Here is a 23,702-nt window from a genome sequence, read left to right on the forward strand (position 1 = left end):
TGTCAGATTTCTAATTTTCTTCTCAGCCTTCCTCCCTGATGGAGGAGACAGCAGAGTTGATAGAGATAGAACCACATTTTTGTGACCTTTATGAAACAGAAGAGAAAGGATATAGAAAAGGGAAGATACCATTAAGCCAATGTAGACATTGTTAAGAAATTTATTTGCAATTTTTGGTTGTTATTTTTTTTTGTTTTTGTTTCTTTTTTAAATAACATCATTCCTTAGATAAAAATGCAATCTTACAGGAATATACATAGCGTCTCACACAGAGATGACCCTGAAGCTCTCCTTGAAAGGTTGCCCCTTCTAGATTCCCTGGCCATTCTCAAAGAAGAGAAGGCGCTGCAGGCGAAGCCTTTGCCAATGGGATTATTTGACAATTACAAACTGTACAGATTTATTTACAACAGTAAGACTGTGAAGTCGTGGAGCCTGGAGGGGATGGTGTGAGGGTGTGCAGGTGTGTGGGTGACGGTGACAGGTATTGGGATGACAATGGAGGCAATGTCCATCTTTCCACATCTCTGAGAAGAGGTCTAATGCAGAGAGGTTTGGAGGCATGAAGGTGGACCTGAGCAAGGGACACGACTAAAAGAGGGAAGGAGGGACCTTACCTGGAGCCTCTGACATGCAGGACAATTTTGTTTTGACGACTCTGGGGTATTAGAATAAAGCAGTGGAATCAGGAGGGTCACAAGACACTCCAGTGATTTCCCAACTGGGGACTTGCTGCCCACCTTCGTGATGAACTGGTGTTTTTCTACGGGCTGTTCCCAACTACTCTCTTTACAGACTTCTCCCAACTTGTTTATTCCTTTGAGATTTACATTCTGCTTCAGTGTTGGACCTCACTATATTGAGCATATGTTCTGGGTGGAGCATCAAACAGCTACAGGTGGAGGACGATCTGACAGGGAATTGAAGAAAGTTGTTCTGAGTTTAGGGGAATAGTACGTAGCTATGGGATAATGTTTGAAAGCTAAGGTCCTCAGAGCATTTCTGTTACTGGGAGACGCCTTTAGAAAAAGCCCTTAGGACAGCACATTTGCCCTTGATTGCCAGGTGTTAGTTTCTGTGCCTTTTTTTTTCTAAATCATTTAAATTTTGCTATTTCTCCATGTTTATAAATTCTTGGGAGTGGCTTGAGATAAAACCCAGTAACTTGTCCTCTTTTGTTCTTCCTGCAATTTTACAGCAAAGAGCTTTCTTTCTCTCTCCTTTTGGCTGTCGGCTCAAGAGAGACTTCAGGCTGGGAGGCTGAAATCTGTGACTCAGGCGCCCTGGAGGAACCCCAGTGACACAGTGATTAAAATGTTAGGTTTCAAAACAAAGTATTGGCAGTTCTAACCCACCACACTCCACAGGAGAAAGATGAGGCAGTCTGCTTCCACAAACACTACAGTCCTGAAAACCCCATGGGGCAATGCCACTCTGTTTTATCAAGCATTGCCTTGGAGTAAACATATTTACTGGCAGGCACCCTAGGCTGCCTAGTGCCTGCTTGCCGTAGAGCCCACCCATCCTCTCCTCCCTCATGAACTTTGAGGAAGAATCTTAAAATGGACAGAACAAGAATTATCCTGGCCAAAAGTAGTAACAAACTTTCCCCCCATTTTAAAATATTTTTTTACCCTTTTAATAATATCTACAACCTCTTTCACCAAGTTGATTCTCTAGTCTTAGAGAAACATATGTGAGAAGTCAAATGCTCCTGAGATGGCAAATTTGCAGTGGATGTTGATTCATGGCAGACGAAGTACCATGTTGCCCTTTTGGGCACTTTATCTAAGTCCTGTTAATTCCAAGTGCCCACAAAGATGCCAGCTGTGAGGGGGCTAATATTCTAGGAGTTGAGAATTTGCTTCCAGGGAGGGGGCAATTTGGAGATGATATTATCTCATCTTTGCCAAGTTATTATTAATGGTTTATTGAATTTTCATGGAAAATCCCATCTCTGGCTCGATTCTCACCACTGCTTTGGTTTGTTTAATATATTCAGGTGCAATTTCTCACACCCTTTCAGAGACTGAGTAAGAAGGATCTTTTCCAATATATCCGAAAGCTCAAGTGATGTTTCTCACTTCATGTGTCGTGGATAAAACATCTTAAAATCAAGTGAAGAATAAGCCATGGTTTTGGTAAATTTTTTTTTCTCAGTGTAGATAAATGATGATAATACTAATAACACTAGGCTCAGCTGGCATCATATTCATTCATGGAAGTTACTCTGGTTCTCTCCATTTAGCATTCAACCTTTTTGGACGAAGACAGAGTCACTTATCTAGGCTTTATGCCCAGCACTTGTCCCTTAAGGGGTGTGTGTGTGTGTGTGTGTGTGTGTGGTGTTGAAGTGTCCCCTCAAAAATGGTGGTAACTGGCAGAAACCCATTTACCTAATAGAGTGATAACTGACTCCACCAAGCAATGCTTCATTGTTTGAAATAAAAAGAAACGCATGGTTTTACCAAGTAACCGCAGAAGCCTCTGCAATTCTCCCTCCCTCTCACCAGACTAGGTGGAACTCACACTGCTGTTGACTCAGTTCTGACTCTTACTGACCCTTCGTAGGGTTTCTGAGGTTTTAACACCCATGAGAGGAGACTGCCCATCTTTCTTTCACAGAGCCCCTGGTGGATTCCAAACGCCTGAGCCATGCAGCCTCTGGGTTAGCAGCACAACCTGCTTTGACCTATGCCGTTAGAGCATGCTAGGCTGGGTGAAGGGGGCTGGAAGAGAAGAGGGGAAGGTGCTCTACTCCTGACACCTGGAGAACCCCTCAGAGATCCCCTTCCCTCCATGAGGCTGTGGAAGTGAGGCCTTGGTGCACTGAGAGCTCACTGGGAGGGAAGGGAGGGCTTCCCTTGCGTCTCACTGGGGCTGATTTCAGTTGGAACACTGGGTAATACTAGGAGAGGGACATTCATGAAGAACACCTTCACATCTACTCTGAGAAAATGATTTGGCCAAGAAGAATACCAGATTGGAACTCTTATTAGGGGATCCTTGGGGCGTCAGATTCTTCACTCTACTTGTCATTGTTGGGTGGTTCAATTTACAGACTTCATTCCATGAAGGGACAACAGACATGAGAGGTCAGTGCATATCCTTTCTTCTCCCCAACTCTCTCCGTTGTGACAATTCCCTTAAAGCCATAGCTTCTTTAGGAAACAGACTTGGCGCAGATTCTATCAGCAAGTTTTGACTTCCCTGAGAATGAAAAAGGGGCTTCTTGACTTCAAATTACCCCTTCCTTGGCTTCTTTGCTAAACTTTCTGATAGTGATTATCAAATTAGTCTCGGTCTGTAGGAACAGATATACTGTCATCCTCTTTAGCAACATGTATGATTGTCGTGTAATGAGGCTAAAATCTTGAAACCAGGCTTTTACTCTGTGTCTAACCAAAGTTCTTTCTGTATTTCTCTGCCATCAGAGAGTGTAGGAGTCTTGGGTGGCACAAAACGTTAAGTGCTCAATTATGAGCCAGAAGGTTGGCAGTATGAGCCCACCTGATGATGCCTCCAAAGATTATCTAATATTCCCCCTGGTGGTCTGCTTCCAAGCACCCACCCCTCACAACCCAAGGAACCACTTCTTATCTGCACACATGAGGTCATCGTGAATCAACTGGGTGCCTTCTATAGACAATGAGTGTGTATCAACTGCTGTCTGTCAGCCCCCATTCGATGCCTCTCACACTTATTTCCACAGTGCTCTTATTTCTCAGAAGAGTATACTTCTTTTGTCGTTGCCCTGCTCTCTTCAACTGGATGGTAAGACTTTCTGGATGGAGAGAATGACTGTGAGGAAGTGACAGGTAGCTCCTCCCTAGCCAAGCACCTGATATTTGAAACTAGAAAGAAAGCAGGGGATGAACCCAAAGCAAGGAAGTCTTGTTCTCTGTCCTTGGATTTCTCTGTCAGAAACAGATTGAGAAGATGGTGAAAGAGGAAGTATGCGTAACATGATTTATAATTCAAAGAAGGAGCCGATGAACCAACCCAAAACCTAAGAATAAAGTTTCCTCCTTTTGTCTTTTAAGACCAGAGGAACTCTAGGAAAATATAGAAAAACTTAGTTATTTCTATGTAAAGAAAAGAGCTCTCTTTTCTTGAACCAACTGTACACAGAATTATTTAAAGGTCAAAGTGTAGAAATCAAAAGGATGAGGCCAGACTACAAATTAAATGAAATTTACCAACTCCAGGACTTAAAAAGTCCTTTCTTCAAGCCCTTGGTCCTTAACCATTGGCTACTTTTCTTCTGCGTGTTGCTGGGCTACAGAAGATTGGATTCTCTTTTACAGGGTCATTGGGGAAATCTATTTTAGGCAGAGAGTAAACATCACTTAGTACATTGTGAAGGTCCTTGATTTCACTACTGATTTTGACAACTGGTCATGATGACAGGCACCACATGCCAGCTTTACACTAATTGATCATGAGATCAGGTCCTTTCTTTCCATAAGAAAGATCCATTGCCCTAGAGAGGGATCTCCTATTTGAACTTCCTTCCATTTACAACTGTTTCTGCTGACCCCAGTATTGAGGGAGGGTGCAGGAAGGTAAGCGATTCTGGCTTCTGGATAGTGTTGACTATAAAGAAAGGAGCCTGTGAGGATAGAAGCTTAAAGGTCCATATTGAGGTTCTGTCTTGGAAGTAACTGGCATAATCTCAGCCTTGTAGCTCATGCCAATGGTCAATAAGACTTATGATACAGATGAAAGGTTCAAAAGGAAACAAAGTATTGAAAAAAGGGTGTGTGTGTGTGTGTGTGTGTGTGTGTGTGTGTACATGCGTGCATGTGTGTGCCCATGTATGTAGAGTCGATCTGGAGTCCAAATATCTATCTGTGGACCAAATGTGCAGCCAGAACCAGATATCAGTTAAGAAGGGTTCCCCTTCCAACGAATATAATCTTGGCACACAAGTAGAGTGTCAGAAATTCAGACAGAGAAGTCAAAGTTATTTTCATTTTCTAGAAGACTTGGATGCAACTGAAAAGGAACCAATAAATGCTGGATGGAGAAACATGAAGACATTCTTTTGTTTCTAGGCTCTAAGTTAACCTGGGTCTATCCAGCACACTTCTCTATTTTTTCATTAGTCATTTCATCAAATACAACACATCTTTACTGAGGGATTTTATATCTTTTAATTTCTAGCTTGCCCACATAAGTGCCAATGACTCATTTTAATGGCAGAGGGGACACTGGGAGCAGAAGAGACTACATGAATAAATGCTAGGTCCTAGTCTCTCTAAATTAGTCCTTTTCCGACTATCCTTGTCAAAATGTATTTTCAGGAAACAGCACCATGGGGGTGTTGTTCTAGGTAGATGTCAAAGGGCAGAAGATAGATTTCCACCATCACTATAAACTCCTTGCTTCCTCTCCTGTCCTGGCTGCTTCCTGCCATGGCTGCATTCACTCCACAGTAAGGGCAAGTCTGGTGGAAATCCTAGGTAGGGTGTGGGAAGGGTGGAGAAATGAGCCAGACCAAGAGCTGACTTTTAGATGGACAGTAGTTTTAGCCAAGTTGTTTTTCCTAGCCCCTGTCATCTGAGTATGGGTAGGGTAGTTATCAGAAGTGAGTTCTGCCCCCCAGCTAATTTCATGCTCTTGATGCCTCTTAACTAAGGAAATCAGTCAGGAAAGTTTGTGTCATGGGAAAGAACAGAAAAGCCAGCCCTCTTCCCTTCTGCAGGGGTTGCTGACGCTAGCTTAGGGACTAAAGAAGATAGCTGGTCAGAATGCCTCATTGTACCTCCTGGTGAAGGGCTGTTCTAGGAGAAATAACAAAGCAGAGAATTAGAGCAGAGCGGAAAGAGTCAAGACTGGAATAGGCATGTCCTGGTCACTCAAAGCAAGATGTGGTATGAATACACCCACTACATGATTTGGGGAAAATGGAAGGAAATGGAAGCGAACACAAGATATGCAAAACAGTAATGTCCAAACCTGTTTGTGGATAGTAGGACAAATGACTTACACTGGTGATATCTTTGCTCATTGTACAAATGAAAAGGGAATTATTCCCCTTTCCCCCGACCACATATAGAAAAGCACTTAAGATTTCAAAGGTAAAGCTTGTCACACTCCAAATACAAAATGATTTACTTTACATGCAGCAAAATATACAAGAAGTGAATTCAAAAACAAACTTACTTAATTATATTCGCTTGGCACAATTGCAATTCAGTTTTAAAAAAATATTTGAAAAATACTGAAACTGACCTGAATTCAAGTATAACAGTTTCTTCAACAGAAACATTATCAATGCAATAAAACATTACACGGAATATATTGAAGCAAAATGCCTTCTTGAGTTTTTCCCTTAAATTTCTGCGTGTTTTTTTTAATACAGTTTTAATGCCAACACAACTCACAATTTTATTTTTTTTAAAATGAATATTATTGCATTGTTTTTGCATATCTTGTGGGACAGAAAATGCAAAGAGTTACTGATTCCCATTTCAGAAGCAGAGACAGTGGTTTGTTTTTTTGCTTTCAAATGGCCCCAGATTCAGGTCTCCCCACAGTTAAACCAGAAAGGGGAACTGTGTTTGCATTTGTGTGCATGGGTACACTGTGTGGGTGCATATACACACACACAACATATGCACACAGCCAGTCCCCCTGGGACGCTCGCACGCATGACACAGGCACACACGCACACACAGATGCTCGCACCGTCTATGCTTCCTCTCTCTGACACCCACCAACACACCCAGCATTAATAGAAACCCAACTCATACACCCATTATGTGCAAGACTGTTATCAAGTGCATTATCTATTACTTTAAAATATGAAACCAAACCAAAGAAACAAACAAAAGAGCTGTTACTACCTATAGAAATTGTAACAAATTATTGGGCATACAAAACGGCTGGTAAAACTCTCCTACACTGGCTGTGATCGAATGGATCGCATCCTCTGTAGGCATAAAAAGGGAAATCATAATGGTTTAAATAATACAGTAAAATCAAACCTGATTTACATTTGCAAAAGTGAAAACAGTAAAGTGGTGGATATAAAACTTTGTAAACACTCTACTTCCTCCACATCCCCTGGGAAAATAAAAGTAAAACAAAGCCAAAACTGATAAGACAGGAAAACTGAAACATGCTGTCAAGAAAAAATGTCAAATCTCTAAACACAAGAGCGCTCAACAGAAGTTCAGCACCACCTTGCTTGGCCGAGGGCTAGCAGCCCCTCCCCTGGTGGCAGGGCCAGCTCCTCCCACACCCAGCTGGGGCCCCAGATGCAGCTCTGGCGCTCCCCTCGAGCGAGCGGCTTGTGCAGGTAAAGGAGACCCCGACTCAGGTGAGCTCTGGGCGAGAGGCTGCAGCCTGCCCTGTGCCCAGCCCTCCATGCTGGCTCCAGGGCATCTCAGGCCACTTCTCCTTCTCAGGGTCAGGACTGGGTCACCCCCAGAAGTCACGTCCCCATGTCATTCTCCACATCCACAGGGCCCTAGCTCTATGGAGACAGTGAGGCTCATACAGAATATGTGCAAAATGAATTTTTTTTTACAAGCAAAGTTGAAAGACACCCGTTTGATATAGGGTCCTTTTGGTGAGGGCTACCACAGGAAGCCGAGGTTCTCTTTCATGCCCAAAGGCGACTGTTGGTTCCTTGAGCAGGGCCTGGACATGGTGAGAGGGCGGCTTCTCCTCTTGCTCCCCTCCCTGACTCTGCCACCTCCTCCTCACCACTCTACCTCTGGGGACACAAACTGGGGTTGCTGCTTTTCGTCCCCTCGGAAAAGCTGGCTCTCCTCACCACCCAACTCTGCGTCTTGTCCCAACAGAAATGAATGAAGACGCTGTTCCGGTTAACTCCAGGTCACGAGAACAGTGAGGCACTTCTGAAACGAACCCATTAGGAACATTGAAACAAATAAAAAAACCCAGCATTTCTCCAGCCCTGGCTACTCCAGGCTGCTGACATAGACCCTGCTGTCCTGGAGTTCCTCCTCACTCTGCCGACATTCCAGGGCAGGCCCGCAGGTCGCATCCTCCTCGCCCGCAGCTCTGTCCTGCCCTGGGTCCCTGCAGTTAACAAAAGGTAAGAGGGTGCCGTTGGGGCTCTGCTGGGTGCCCCCACTGAGGATGTTGTCAGCCGCATTTTCCATCTCCTCAATTGTCATGTCGCAGGCATCAGCCAGCTCCTGGGTGGTGACCTCAATAAACTTGGGATCTTGAGCAAACTGCCCCAGTCCTTCGGAAATCAAGACCTGAAGAGGGGAGAGGGTAGAGGGCCATGAAAAGAAAACAAGAGGAAAATTACTGAAATGCAGCAGTTCTTTTTAGGCTTGAACATACGGCTTCTGACTGATACAGTCTGGGAATGGGCATGTGTATGCATGTATGGTGTGTCGCCTCTGGTGTGTGTTGTGGAAGTTGTTGAACGTCCCATGGACTTTCAAAAAGAATAAACAAGTCCATTTTGGACGAGGTGCAAGTAGGGTGCTCCTTGGAGGCAAGGATGGTGAGACTTCATCTCACATACTTTGGGCATGTTGTCAGGGGTGACCAGCCCCTGGAGAAAGACATCATGCTTGGAAAGGTGCAAGGTCAGAGAAAGGAAGACCCTCAACATGATGGATTGGCAGTGACTGTGACAATGGACATGAGAGGGTGAGGAGGACAAAGGGCAAGTTTCAGCTCTATTGTTCATAGAGTCAGTACGCATTCTAGTCAATTCCACAGCACCTAAAACAACAACAACAACAGTGTATATTTGGTAAGTGTGCTGTTGTGTGTGTGACTTGTATAGTGTAGGTGTTGGGAAGGGTGTTCACAGAAAAAGGTAAAGATGGAGTAATGAGTAAAGGAAACAAACGTGTGTGAGGGGATCCTAGGTTGGTGCAAAAGTTTAATGTACTCTGTTGCTCATTAAAAGTTCAGATTGCTGTTGACTGTCCTTGAGTCAGAACCATCTCATGGTGGACCCACCAGCAAGTTTTCAGAGGCAGTAACTCTCATGTACTGTCTATCTTTCTCCGTTAAGCAATTGGTGGATTTGAACCATGTACCTTCAGGGCAATACAACTGCTTACCATTAGGCCACCAGAGCTCCCCACAGACTAGCAAAATGCATTTTTTATTAGTACTTGAGGATAGTAATGAATTTTAGATGCAAAAATGATTCCACAATTTATAAAATATTGCATTAAATGTTATAAAGAGAGTCTTTACTATTATGTTTCTTGAAGACTCTGCTATTCAGTTTGTTAAATTCAAGAAGCATAACATAAATAACTATCAAAAAAAAAGCTTAGAGGTCTGAGTCCACTCAGAGATGATTCAAAAGAAAGACTTGGCCATCTACTTAAAAAAACCCCCAAAACTCCAACCACTGCAACCGCTCAGGCCTTCTCTGAAACAGCACGTGGGTTTAGGTTTCAGAGAAGTTTAGGTAAGAGTGGTTTTGGGAGGGTGTTACAAAAATTCAAGCCAACACATAAAGCTTGGCTCACAGAGGGGCAGGGCTGCTGTCAGGGTCATGGGAGATCCCAGCCTGGCCTTCTCCTTCTTGAGGTACCGCCCATAACATTCTCACCCAGAAACCTCCACTTGCCTTTGGTCAAACACTTAACTTATGCCCACTGCTAGCTGGCAGACTTTGTGAAGTGAGACTCCTTCCTCCAGGGGAGTAGCTTCCACTCACCTGTCTCTTTTTCTGCTTGGAAGGACCAGCAGATGACCCTCAAAGTTGCCCCACTCCTCATATGTGTTGCTTTAATGATCAGCTACTGAGTGGGGTGCTACGGGGACAATTCATGGTTGCCTGGAACATGCCTCCCCCACATATCTGTTTACTTCCCTACCCCCGCTATTATCTATTTGTCCTGCTTCGTTTTTCTTCATAGCACCCACACCCTCCTGATATGTTCAACAGCAACTGGTGGCCATTAAGTCTATTCTCATAGTAATCTCAGTGTAGGACTTCAGTGGCTCATTTTATCATAAGTAGATCACCAGGCCTCTCTTCTGAGGAACAGTGGGTGGACTCAACCTCCAAACTTTCATTTAGCAGCCAAACAAGCTAACCCTTTGCCCCACCCTGACTCCTTGTGTGTTTATTGCCTGTCTGCCCTCACCGTAGGCGCAGAAGAGCAAAGGTTGTCAGTGTTTCTCAGCACTGTGCCTGCCGCTAGACAGGGCTGACATGGGAGAGACTCAGGGATGGGACGCGAAGCGTCACAGAGTGAGAGGGTGGTTTAACTGGCCACCTCCTCTCTCAACAGAAGCCGATAGCACATTTCCGCATCATTTTTTTTCCTGCGTTCCATGCCTGCCTTCTGCAGGCCTGAGACTGAGGGTCTTTCTGACTAAAGGGCTTGTATAGCTAATCTCTGAGTGAAGGGGAGTCACATACCGCTTCCACCAGACTGCTGGCACTGCCATGGAACTGCCTCCCCGGCGCCCCGGTCTGGCTGGGCACAGTGAGGGAAACAGGCCGGGCTCTCCGGATGGTGCTGCTACCCCCACCACCGGGACTCTCCTCAGACCAGGAGCTGCAGTGGATGGTCGGAAAGCTGCTGTTGAGTTTCTCGCTGGACTCGGAGCCTTCCAGCCGCAGGGTGGGGATGGACTGTGGGGGCCAACCGTGGTTGCCACGGGGTGTGGAAGGGGGTGTGGCACAGGGCCTGGGGAACATGGAGGGGGAATGGCTTCTCTGGAGAAGGGGGCTCAGGCCCGCCACTGCCAACGCCTGTGGACACACAAGAACATGAGTTACTAGTCTCTGTCTTCCAAGCAGCTATTTCCCCCAACTTGTTCCACCTGGAATTCACACTCTCTGCCATCATTACCACCTAATCTGAATCCTACCCCAAGACCCAGCAGGAGTTTCAGGGATCCCAGAAAATGTTTTGTGATGGTCCCAGCCGGAAGTGTTATTCTGTCTCCACATTTAGAATACAGAGGGGATTCATGATAATCTGGGCTCTAGTGCTGGTTTTACCACCTACCCATTCTCACAGTGTTGGTATTCTCATCAGTAGAGTAGAAGGAATAATGAACTCAGTGTCACCTCTAAAAAGGAAGCCCCATGCCTTCTCAATAGATCTTGCAGCATAAAGGGAGATTCAAGTGAAAAAAGGAGTGTGAAAAAGGACATTCTAAAGAGCTGGCACAGTAGGGATGATTGTGAGGATGACGCGGGACCAGGAGCCATTCTGTTCCATTGTACATGGGGTCACTCCGAGTTGGAACCTAACAACAGCGACAGAGCTAGACAAAACGTGTTTCAGTCGTTTTAACCCCGACAGTGAGCGAACACATTAATACTGTCCTGACGCTTTCCAGTCCTCCTTATCCTGAACCACCAGTGAAAGCTTGAAAATAATAATAAAAAAAAGAGAAAAGAAAGAAAAGAAAAAAAAAAAGAAAGAAAATGAAACAATATCCAAGTTTCTATGTTTCTGCTCCCAAATGTTTCTTTAAGCATCCTGAGGTCAGGGATCAAGTTCTACATCTCAGCTGCCACAAAGGCTTGCTCTTAGCAGAGGCTCTGGAACATGAGCTGATCTGATGGGCAGAGAAAGCTAGACGTTGCCACGTGGTGGCAGAGAGAATGGGGACACTGCTGTAGAGGCTGGCAGGCAGCAGGAAGCAAGAAGGAGAAGTATAATGAAGAGTATGATAAAGACAGGTTGGTAAGATCCATAGAACACACTGCCATCTTCCTCAGCCTCTTGATGGCCTATGTCTCGGGTGCCTGCATCCCTGGAGATCTGAGAGGGTGTAAGAGGCAGTGTGTAGACTACATTGAATATTTCAGAACTTCCTGTGGAAATCATATTGCAGGTACTTCACAAAGGTGAAACAAAACTGCGTTTCTCTGAGCTGAAAAAAGAACCACTACCATCATATACTTATTGTAAATCTTGATTGGCCATTGGATGTCTCTGAATTTAAAAAAGTCATGTGAAGTGCAGGTTCACAGTAAGGGAATTTATAATTAGGGAGCTGCAAAGCTAGGAGAACTTGTTAAAGGATTTAGACTGCTTCGGCTAACTATCCCCCCCCCATAGGTTTTCATTCATTCAGTCATATGCATTTGTTTTATAACATTAATTACAATTGGACAATGCCATTATTTACAAAGTCGTATCGAATCCTAACCATACCCTCCCTTTCTCTTCATCCTTTTTCCATCAGCTAACTTTTTTTTTTAAATTTTATTTTATTTTTTTGTGTGTGTACCGTCAAATCAGATCTGACTGGTACAGGAGGAGATTGTCCCTCCTTCTCCAGCAGAGCATCTTTGGACTCGAACTGCATACCTCTGGGATTGCAGTACAGCTTCTTGCCACTAGGCCACCAGAGCTCCCTCCATCAGATAACTCTTGAAGCTTCTCCTCATACTGAGGCACTAAGAACATGCTTGATTCTGGGGGCTTGGGTTTCAATATCTCAGCAGGACTCCACCATGCCAAGAGATCATTCATCTATGGAATCTCCATGAACCTGTTTCGTTGGGTTTCAATCCCTAATCCTGTCACAATGTTGGTAGGTTCTTTGATCATTTCTGCTTATCAGTGGGTGGGGTTTGGTGTGGCTGAATTTCTAGGTGTGACTCCATGGGGCTGAGGGCTCTGGGGTCTAAGCCAGCCTCTAGGAGGGAACATGTGAGGCGCTGTGAGAAGAAAGCTTAGGCAGAATCCTGGATTTGCCCATCCTGCTCCCAGTGTCTCCTAGTTTCTACCCCAGGAAATGATAATGTCGGAGCTCTCACCTGAATGGGACGTGTGGACAGCCGACTGGGGGGCTCTCAGGGCCAGGGGTGGGACACAGCAAAGGCTGAGATGGTGAAGACTGACTAGAATCTTAGGGATTAGCCGGCAACAATGGGATTGTCCCGGCTGCTAAGTGGAGACCAATGACTTGTGCAAAGAAGAGACTACCTGATGATGAACAAGATGCAGGGGCAACACTGTCTTCTGAGAGATGTCTCCCCCTTGATTCTTCTGCCTCTTCAGACATTCCAGGTGGAAGGAGGCCCTTCGACCTGCAAAGCCAGCCAAAGAGCAGGTCAGAGCAAGAAACGAGAACACGTGTCTGAAATGGCTGATACCTGGGTAAGGTGCAAGGAGTGTAAGTGACTCTAGATATACCTCCTCTTGCCTTCGTCCTGTCTCCAACCCCCACTATGAAGGATATCTCCAAGGCCCATCCCAGCAAACCCACCATTGGGACTCTCTTTTCATCTTGGAACTCTGCCCGCCCATCTGTGTGGAGGCCCTTGGAGCCAGGACACCACTGTCCCCGAGTCATCCCTGAACACCTTGACCAGCATCATCTCAGGGGCACCACTGACCACATCAGGAGTGAGGTGTGGATGCTTCTTACCTAGTGAGGCGGAGCGGAGGAAACCCTTCTTCGGGGATTGTCGGGTGTCCCTCTTATCCTCCTCTGGGGGCGTCAATTGTCGATTTTCATCATCCTGATAGGAAAGCCTGGAACATAGAACTCCGGGGCTTGTTCCTGGGGGCCAGGAAGCAACTCCCCACAGGTCGGCCACCATCCCAGGGAGACATTTGCCTCTTCTCTTATTTAAAGGAACCTACACTTGTATTTATTCAAAGCGCTGGAGAGGGAGAGAAAGGACCTCGCCAATCTGAGCAATTCTGTACTGCCATCTCCCATCCAAAGTGTTCTGGTCTGCTTGCTGGAGTTTTTAGTTCTTCATACACTGCCTGTCTCATGTGAATACAGGGTTCTTATCTGAAGCACAAAAGGGACTCTTGGATCCAACTCATTAAGGATTCCAGACTCACAAACTGTCAAAAGATGTCAGGTTCTTTCAAGGAACAGCCTAGGCTCTACTGTTTACACACACTACCCATGCCATTTACCACATCTATTCCTGCAGAAGATTATCCAGAAATTACTGGAACAGTACATTGACAAAGAACCACCAGAAATACAAGCGGGGTTTAGAACAGGTTGTGGCACTTGGCAGAAAGCAAAAAGTACCACAGGAATGTCTGTGTTTCATTGACTATGCAAAGGAGTTATACTGTGCAGACTACTACAAACTGTGGTTAACCTTGAGGAGGATAAAAATCCTAGAACACTTGATTGTTCTTATGTGAAACCTAAACATGGAACAGGAGGCAGTTGTCAGAACAGAGCAAGGAAATACTACATGGGTCAAAATCAGGAAAGGAGTGTGTCAGTGATGCATCCTGTTTCCATACATTTTCCAATTTATATGCAGAACAGATCATTTGGGAGGCTGGTCTTTATGAGGAAGAATGTGGTGTCATGATTGGAGGAAGATTCATCAACAATCTACGTTATGCAGATGACGCAACCTTGCTTGCTGAAACTGAGGAGTACCTGATGTGCTTGCTAAAGGAGGTCAAGGACTATAGTCTTCAATATGGATTGAAGACAATGATTTTCATGCTTGAAAGGGTGGAGAGACAGTGAAGGAAAGGAAGATCCCAGATGACACAGATTGATACTGGGGAAATGTGGGTAGATGTGTCACAGGCAGTGAGACAGGCTCAGGACAGAGCAGGCTTCAGAGCTGTTGTACATAAGGTCACTATGAGTCGCAGGCGACTCAATGACACATAACAATAACAACAACAACAACAACAACAATCTTGCTTTGGACTCTGTGGATGGTGCAAATAGTTAAGTGCTGGGCTGATAACCAAGATGCTGGATGTTCACGGGGAGGGGAAATATAAGAAAATCTGATGATCTACTTCTGAAAGATCACTCAATAATCACTGCCATGGAGTCAGTTAGGACTCATAGCAACCCTACAGGATAGAGTAGAACTGTTCCAAAAGGCTCACGGGGCTGTGGTCGTGAGGAGAAGAGAAACAGATGGCTTGGATGGAACCATGCTTCCATGAGAAGACATTACTCCATCATTCTCCTGACATGTGGGCAAAGTGTCATTTTTTCCTTTCAGTTGTTGTTATTAAGTGCTATTGAGTTGTAGATGATTCATAGTGATCCTATGAACGAAAGACCTGAACACTTGTAAAACTTTAGTTTCTCCAAGTTCATAGAGTTTCCAGAGGCAAGTTATTTCAGAAGTGGATGCTGCTCCTGCTTCCAAGCTGGTTTTAATTGGGGAGCTCCACCAAACACTATCCACCATGGGTAACCATTATCACATTTGACACATGAGTGTCACAGTGTTCAGCATCACAGCAACCACGAGTTACCTCTGTACAGCAAATGGACAGACCAGTGCTGTACCACTTAGAAGACAGTTTGACACTGCACCACCAAGGTTCCTGGAAAGAGCACAAACACTGAAAACCCTATGGAGCACAAATCTACTCTGAAGCATATAGTTGCTGTGAGTTGAAATCTACTCCAGGGCAACTTCCTACTTCAGTCTAAACTTAACTCCCACCCTAAATCCACTAATGAAATCTTACAGATCACAATGGTCCAGACATCAACCAATGGAGAGATCATACCCAAGGCCAACTAACAACAAAAGAAAATATCTACAAAGATAGTGAACTGTCTGTATGAAATATTATATATGAAATAAAAAAAATAACAGCTAGAACAGTACATAGATAGAGAACTGCTGGAAGTTCAAGCAAGATTTAGAAGAGACTATGGCAACAGGAATATAATTGCTGATGTCAGATGGATCTTGACTGAAAGTAAGGAATACACTATCGTTACTGTTATATTTTTCTTGATTATAGATACTGTACAGGCTTAGCTTTTGCATAGGAGAGAATCCACGTGTTATTTCTAGGAATCATATTGCTCAACTGGAAAAAAAACCCAACCAAACAATCCTGCCAAAAAAAAAACCCACAAAAAACTTCCACCCTGCAATCCTTCGCTGCCCTGTCATCAAGAGTGCATAAAGATGTTGCCTGCAACAGACACACTGTGTGCATGGAAATACAAGGCTTCCTGACGTGTGGAAGAAGTAGCCATGTATTAATTTTCATTCTCTGAAAATCAATTAAGAAAATGTGATCCCTTGAGGAATTTCAGCTATTTACTCTAGTTTTACATTGACTGTATTTCATGAACTAAAAACAACTCAAAATCATTTCTGTTGAGTCAGAACTGACTCCTAGCTGACCTTCCAGTTGGTGTCCAAGGCTGTAACTTATGCTATAGGAATTTGCTTGGTTTTCTCTATATGGATTATGCTGCCTATGTGCTGGGACAGTGGTTAAGGGCTTGACTAATAACTGAAAATCAGCGAACTATGAGCTACTCTACGGAAGAAAGCCAAGGGAGTCTGTTTCCATAAAGATTTATGGCTTTGGAAACCCTAAGGGGAAGTTCTACACTGGGTGGCTGAGTAAGAACTGACTTAATTGAACCTGGTAACAACAGTCTCTTAATTACACAGAGGGAAGGAAGACTCATTTTCTTTCCTTCCAAGCCAAGGAAAAAACCCTTGATGCCAGAAGGCCACTGTGCTGGTTATGCTGGTGGAAGCATGTCTCCAGATACTGCGGGCCCACTCTCACCACTGCCATCTGCCACAACTCCCTCTCCTGCCATACATTTCTCCAACAGTCCTAAGAGCTGGTCATTCCTTACTATAACCTGTTTCAAGGAAACTCCCTAACACAGTGTTCCTTAAACTTTTTGGATTGCAACTCTAGTCATAAATATGTTTCACACTGAATCTCAGTACACATATACAGGTCCTGACAATTAAACACATGTTATATGAAACAATACTTAACCTTAGTGACATTTGATATAATTTGATATTTTCTATGCCTGTCTTTTACTGTATTTTATGTTATTCTTTTTAAAATGTTGATTAGAACTGGCTAAATGAATGTCACACCTTGTTCATGAATCAGAGATCTGCAATTAAAATACCTTACACTTAGAAAATTCACATTTTAGTGTTGAGAAAAATCTCAGCTGTACATTTGTCAACAGTGCCCTCTGCTGGGCAGCTAAGTGATAAATGGTTTTGGAAAACATTTGGTTGGTTGTCAATGTATGTGTAGGAGCCTCTGGTGGCCTCGTGGGAAGAAGTAGGCCTTGCAATTGCAAAGGCCTACGGTTTGAACCTGCCAGCCACTCTGTGGGAGAAAGATGGGCCTCTGAAAACCTGTTGGTTCCAAATGGTACATTATAGCAACAACCTGGAGCCCTGGGGTCAGCAAAGGGTCGGTTTCAACTCGATGATAACAACAACACATGTATAGTACATCTCTATTATGGAGCTGTAAGAAGTTGCACTGCCAACCTGAAGATATACTGTCTGAATCCACCAGCAGCTGTACAGGAGAAAGATGGACAGAAAACCCGCTAAAGGGCCAGCTGTGGTTGGTTCCAAACTATTGGTATAGAACAACAACAATAACAACCTGAACTCCTGGGGTCTAATGGTTTGGGCAGTTTGAACCGATCAGCTGCTCTGTGGGAGAAAGAAGAATCAGTCTGTTTCAATAAAGATTTACAGCCTTGGCAACCCAACAGAGGGTCAAGGTTTACGTGAGTCAGAACTGACGGCACTGAGCTTTGGTTTTAGATGTATTTCCTAGTGAAATCTATTTGTCTTATGCTTTTAAGAAATTGATTTCTAGATCTTCTTGAAAAAGTTATACTAAGAAAGGAGGATTCAGATAACGGTAGTATGAGAGAGACAGAAAAAAAGGCATTGACAGACTGAGACAGAAAGAAGAGAGAGAGGAAATACTGGGGAGAGGTGTTGGGATTGAGGCTTCCCATCTCCCAGATGAGGTGGTAGATTCTTTGTGGATATTTTCTGGACACGTTATTCACACCTCCAAACTATGTTGAAAAGGCAATTTTAGGGACCCGCCCCTTCCTTCCCAGGGCAGGAGGCTGAGCTCACATCTCTGTGGAGACCAGGCTGGGCTCGCTGCAGTACTCCGTGTCTTCTGTTATCTTCACCTCATAGGTCTCCTCCGGAGAGACCTCCTCCTGACACACCACGGACATCTGGCTCTCCCGGGAGTGGCACCTACATGTCCGAGATGGAGAACAAGATCAGAAACTACAAAGCTTTCCTCTCTCTCAGCATCTCGCACCGCCCCCCCCCAACCCCCCCGACTGTGTCCTCATCTACCTGCAATCTCTGCTGAAGCCATGGAGCCATGGAAGTGTGAGGGTGGAGGTTCCATGTGGGAGAAGGTTCTCTGAGTCAGGATCAAAGGCTTCCTGAATCCTGACCCAATTCACTTACTCCCTGGGTTTGTAATCCCGCTCAAGTGGTCTATACCACTTGGTGCTTCAGTTTGCCCTTGTATAAAGTTGAGATGATTTACACTGTGCCTGACACAGAGGCTCGTGTGAGTAATGAATGAAGTAACAGAAGGTGGTGCTGAAGATGGAAAGGATCTGCTTTCAAAGAAGAGCTGGGGCTGCACAAGAGAGTGGGCTGGGCCAGTGAGAGGGCTGTCTCTCCTCTACACAGCTGGCCCTGTGGGTGTTTGCTGGCAGAGCCAAAATGTTTCTGGGATCGTATGTGACATGCCCTTGCCCTTGAGTCTGACACTGACTGCTGGAGTAAAGGTAAAGCCTTACATAAAAAGGTTCTTCTGAGCAGGGAGAGGTGACTCTGAACTCCTATTGAGTTTGAGACCCTCCCACACCAGGAGGTGCCTTAACCATCCGAAACATGGCCTTCTGCTCATCTGGTCATGTCTCCTTTAACTGTGATCTAAGCGTTCTTCTGTTTGGACTTAGCTCATTATCTTAATCTTTTTTCTTAACTCTGCCAGCTGGGCCAACTCTACCCTCAGATCCATGAGGTTATGGGGAAATTATCCAAGTTTACTCTCTTGAGATCAGTGTCCCAGCATTGACCCTGGGCCTGTGCACAACTCAGAATAGAGAAGCGAGGCAGCAATCTCTGGGGGAGATTGTTGTCCACCCATGGCCAGAAGGAAAGATGGGCAGAGAAGGCTCATGATGGTGTAGGAGGACAGGAGGTGGAAGGAGTTGTAGGGACCATGATGGGATGAGCTGGAGATGGAGAATGGCAGCAGGCAGGCTGCACCACTTCTTGGGGACTGGTTGTTGCCAGCTGTGCTGGTCCATTCCCAGCAGATGCAGGGCCAGCGCTGGAGTCACCAGGCTCAGCCTTCAGCTGCAGCATGAAGGACGAGGCCCCAGGGCTAGAGCTTTGGTCAGTTTCCCTCTTCAGCAAGTGGAACCTTAGCACCTTGAGTTCTGACCAATTGCCATGGAAAGGAACTGACATTTAACAATGCTTCCTATGGATCAGACACTGTGCTAGGTGCTTTGCTTAATTTCAATTTCAGCCGCAGAGGTATTTGCTGGGAGAAGAAAATTGCCTGTTGTCTTCTATATAAAGCGAAACAACCCACCTGAACCAGTTCCCAACAAGTGGATCCTGCCTCATGGCAACCCCATGTGTGCTGGAGTAGAACCACGCTCCATAGCGCTTTACTATTTAATACAGAACCAAATGGAATAGAAAAATAGCCTTTTAAGGAGGGCATTTCATTTACGTGGAGATGTTAATAATGGACATAAACAGCTTTCCTTGAGAGGCAGGTTTGATAAGTAGAGCAGAAAGTGGTACTAGGTCAGGGTCCCTGAAGGTAGTAGAAGCAACATAGGTTTGCAAAAAAGGGATGAGGACCCCAGCACAGGCCATTTAAATGCCACCATGCTCCTATGCAAAGCCAGCCTTTCTGATTCACACAAATCCCAGTGCTGAACACAGTTCCCGGCTCATAGAAAGCAACACTGTCTCCATATACTTTTCTATGAGTCAGAGGATTCAACTCAGTGCTGCCAGTGGATGGTTAAAGCAGCTAGTCTTCCAGAGAGTAAGGTGAATGGATGGCCAATTTGTCTTGCCTTTGACAGATACTTAAATTTCCAGGCCAGGGCGGCTTCTGTGTGATCTCTTGAAAAGTACTTAAATTAAGGGAAGTGACAAGAATGTTGACTCCTTGAATGGATGCCGCATCAGGACACTTGTCCAAGGATTTAGAAAGAAACTCGCACCTTTTGATTCTTTGTTGAGAACTACAGGGTAGGAAGAAAGACCTGCCCAAGAACTTGGTCTTCTGGGGACCTGTCTGTCCTGCCCTGGAGTGTGTCCTACTCTGGAAGAACAGCAGAGTTCAGGGTGATGTGGAGAGATGCAGCAGTGTCCTCTCCCATCCCACTCGGGGAGCCCAGAGCTGCTGACATAATGGGGATGAAACCCTCTTTAGCTCAAGATGCACTTCCTGAGACTCAGAGTGTGGAAGGAAGTACCTACCGTCCCAGCACATCATAGCAATACATCCTAGAGCACCAGAGAATAGGATGGGGGGAAAGAAAGAGCAAGTCAGGAGGTGGGGATGCCCTCAGACCTCCAGGAATGATCTTACACAGGGGCAGAATGGGCAAGTGCTGCAGAGAAGGGCCACCTGCCACCAGAATACCTCCTCCCTAGGAGGTTATAAAGAAGAGGTGGTGATAGCAATTTGTGCATAACTGGGAGAAAGGTGAGGCAGAAACTTGGGAGGGGTGGAGGGAATGGTTCCTGTTGGATGTCCAGAATACAGATATCTCAGAGAGCCAACCATTCTCAGAAGAACGGTTCTTCTACTCAAGTGGGAGGTGAGAGGATACGAGGCTGTAATCAGGGGCCAGTCAACTCCTGACACTCTCGGTCAGTAGGGTGAGGCTGGCTTCCTCTGAGCATGGCTGCTACCTTCAATTCAAGACCAAATTCAGGAGGCAGCACAGTGTCACCTCCGTCTCAGACATCGAGAGCTGCAGCCTCCATTCCCAATTTGAGGCATAAGTGGTAGGTCTGGGGGCCAAACTCTCCTCCCCCCGCATCTGCCCTGGGACAGAGTGCAGGACCATGTGTGGGGCCCTGGACTTTCCCCACCCTCCAGCTTACCTCTTGGAGCTGAGCTTCCATGTTGGCTCCTGCACCCGGATGGCAGGAGATAAAGGGGGCCCATGGCCCTCCACAGTGCTGACCGTGCTGGGGTAGCCGGTGGGGCGGGGAAAGCGGCCCAGGGCAGTGTTGTTGGCATTGTTGATGTTGGCGTTGGAGCCAGTGGATGAGTAGCTGCTGGGGGTGAAAGTGGAGTCCACCAGTTTCTCGTGGGAAGGCGACTCAGTGTCACCTTGGCTGTTACCCGCCTTGTTGATGTGCAGCGGGCGCTGGGTGGTGAAGGTCTGGGGGAAGGCGCTCCGGCCGTCACTTTGGTAGTAGTTGACATGGTTGCCGAACAGGCCACCGGCCCTCTGCAGGCAAGACGGGATGGGGTAGGTGGAGGAGAACGTGCCCTTAGCTCCCCCTTCTCTGAGGGAGAATCCTCAATGGGTCAGGGCAGAGAGGTCCAGGGTACAGGAATTTTGTCTGCTCTCCAGAGAGGCAGCACTGTGCCAGGGAACACATGGGAGATGGTGAAATTCTCCATCCGCACGGCGTGGCAGCCCAGGAGAGGAAGGGACCCAGACTCTCAGGACATCCCACCTCCCCTCTGAAACAGCGTGGGGGATTCTAGGGACAGGACTACCACATCATGGGAACTGGACCAGGTAAGGATGCTGCTGAGTAGAAAAGGTGCCCCAGAAGTTTCTAACAAACCCCTTGAAGACTGGAATGGAATTTTCAGGATGGATCTAGGATGGCAATCCTTAACTGCAACCTAGAGCTTGGTTTAACAGAGAACACTGAGAGGGTCAAGGAGAGGGGAAAGTAACCAGCAGATTCTAACTCAATTTAAAAAAGAAAAGGGAATTCAATTGGCTCACAGAGCTTAAACTATGTTGACCAAACAGTTCTGAGGCTAAGAATGAAGACCTAGATACATCACTTAGGTTTTGTCCCCCTTTCCCCTAGGAGATTCTTAGAGTGTTCAAATCAAGAGCCAGTGTTTTCTCTAACACTTCTTCCTCATTCAGGCAAGTCGGCTAGTAGCTTTTTCCATGGTCTAATCCTAACATGAGAGGCCCTGTGGGCTTTAGTGAAGGGGTATTTTCAAACCAGACAAAATTTCTGTCTGAGTTCCTGTCCCAATGTTATTATCACGGTGCCATGTCCTGGGGCCATTCCATGATGAGTACTTATGGTGATGAGAATGAGGATGAGAATGAGAGGACAGTCAGAGGTGGGCTGGGGCTCATTTCACCTCCCTGGGTTTTCTGCAACCTGGGAAGAACAGGACATGGGGTGAAGGAGACTGGAGGGTTACGTATGAATGGGGCTTTGGTACATTGTGGCAAGTAGCTTCTTCCTTGCTATGGGAAGACATTTTTAACCAAATAATTTCAGGGGTTAGTGAGAGCATGCAAATGAGTGTGGAGAGGTAGATGTAAGAATTCTGGCCTTCCAGCACTGCCGTCAGCCTCACGGTCCAGGACAGACTGCAGGGGTGAAGGGGACGTGTGTAAGCTGAGAGCACATGCTTCATCTCAAGAAGCCAGCACAACCTGGTCAAGGGCCTTTTGCCTTGTGGATATGCAAGCTCCATAGGATCAGGTATGAATTTCCTTTTTTTTCCCCAAGAAAAGCTAGACATCTAAATTTTATTCTGAATGGGCAAGATTTTCAAATACTGAGCACCAAACAGGTTGGCAGGTTTTATGCGGCCCCAAAACCACCACATTGCAACTTCTAAAGTTTCTCCTTGGAGACAATCTTAGGAAAACAGCTCCTTTCCTCTTTCTCCACCAGCCAGTGATTCTCTTGAGAACTGCCTATCCCAGGAGTCCTGACTTGAGATGAAGCCAGCTTGGAAAGATGGAGGGATGAGGAGACAGCTGAGCGGGAAGAGCTTGGAAGTCACCAGAACTCAAATCTTTCTGCAACTTCTTGGTAGAACAGCTAATCTTTATAGAGGTAAAAAACTAGTTCTGTAACAGCCACATACCCTGAAGATGTCGTCTTCGGAGGCAGCAGACACGGCCTCCTTCATGGCCTTGTCTAGCTCCTCCTCGGCTGTCAGATCTCCAGAGATGGCCCTGCGGATCTCAGGCCCAAGGTCATGCAGCGTGCGCAGTCCAGCCTGGAACCAGAGAACAAGTGAAGACCCTGGTCCTTTCCTACACAGCTCCCACCCAGCCATCAGCCAGAGCCAGGGGCTGCTCCTCCAGAAGCCGAGTGCTCCCAGCCCCCGCCACTTCTGCTTCACTTCTCTGAAAAGGAAGGCGTCTAAGGAAGATATGTCTGTCCATATAACCAGGCAGAGTAGTTCTCTGGAAATCCATTTATCCATGTTGGAGGAACAATAGCTAAGAGCTATGTGTGTTGACATTAGGAATCAGGAGTTGCCATGGGAACGTCGACTGTGGAGAGGTGAGCCTGTGCAAAAGGTGGCCGGAGGGGAAGGGACATGTAATTGAAGGCTACAGCAGAAACCCCACTTTTTTTATAAACCCCTATTAATGCTAGAGGCAGAAGCCGGCCATAAAAATCCTTAGCTTAGGGCAAACACGAATGCCCCAGGTAAAGCCTGGTCTGTCCTTGAAAAGTAAGAAATTAACTAGTGTCTACGTGACATAAAAGAAGTAAAGGCAGGCAAAGTAGCCAGTCCACCAAAAGTCAACCCACCAACCATGATCGCAGTCCCCCTGCCCTAACAGGGGCACTCAAAAGAGCTATAAAAGCAAGTGGGAGTGTAAAATGGTGCAACCACTGTGGAAAGCATTGTGGCGCTTTCTCAAAAAGTTGCAAATAAAGATACCATTTGACCCAGCAATTC

The 23,702-nt window shown here is 45.8% G+C and overlaps 1 protein-coding gene across 1 annotated transcript in view; it reads right to left on the reverse strand.

Moving 5' to 3' along the window:
- Positions 1–7,934: 7,934 nt before the first annotated feature.
- CACNA1C (calcium channel, voltage-dependent, L type, alpha 1C subunit) overlaps positions 7,935–23,702 on the reverse strand; it is an 847,113-nt gene continuing 831,345 nt past the window's right edge. Inside the window, exons 43-49 of the mRNA XM_006891374.1 lie at positions 22,872–23,006; positions 20,888–21,240; positions 17,849–17,977; positions 13,366–13,472; positions 12,921–13,024; positions 10,388–10,723; positions 7,935–8,240 (exon numbers count right to left, since the gene is read on the reverse strand). Of these exons, the coding sequence (XP_006891436.1) occupies positions 7,935–8,240; positions 10,388–10,723; positions 12,921–13,024; positions 13,366–13,472; positions 17,849–17,977; positions 20,888–21,240; positions 22,872–23,006 (1,470 nt within the window). The remainder of the gene's footprint in view (positions 8,241–10,387; positions 10,724–12,920; positions 13,025–13,365; positions 13,473–17,848; positions 17,978–20,887; positions 21,241–22,871; positions 23,007–23,702) is intronic.

This window comes from Elephantulus edwardii, unplaced genomic scaffold (assembly GCF_000299155.1).
Source record: "Elephantulus edwardii isolate Elephantulus edwardi_28Jun2011 unplaced genomic scaffold, EleEdw1.0 scaffold00096, whole genome shotgun sequence".
Lineage (NCBI taxonomy): Eukaryota > Metazoa > Chordata > Mammalia > Macroscelidea > Macroscelididae > Elephantulus > Elephantulus edwardii.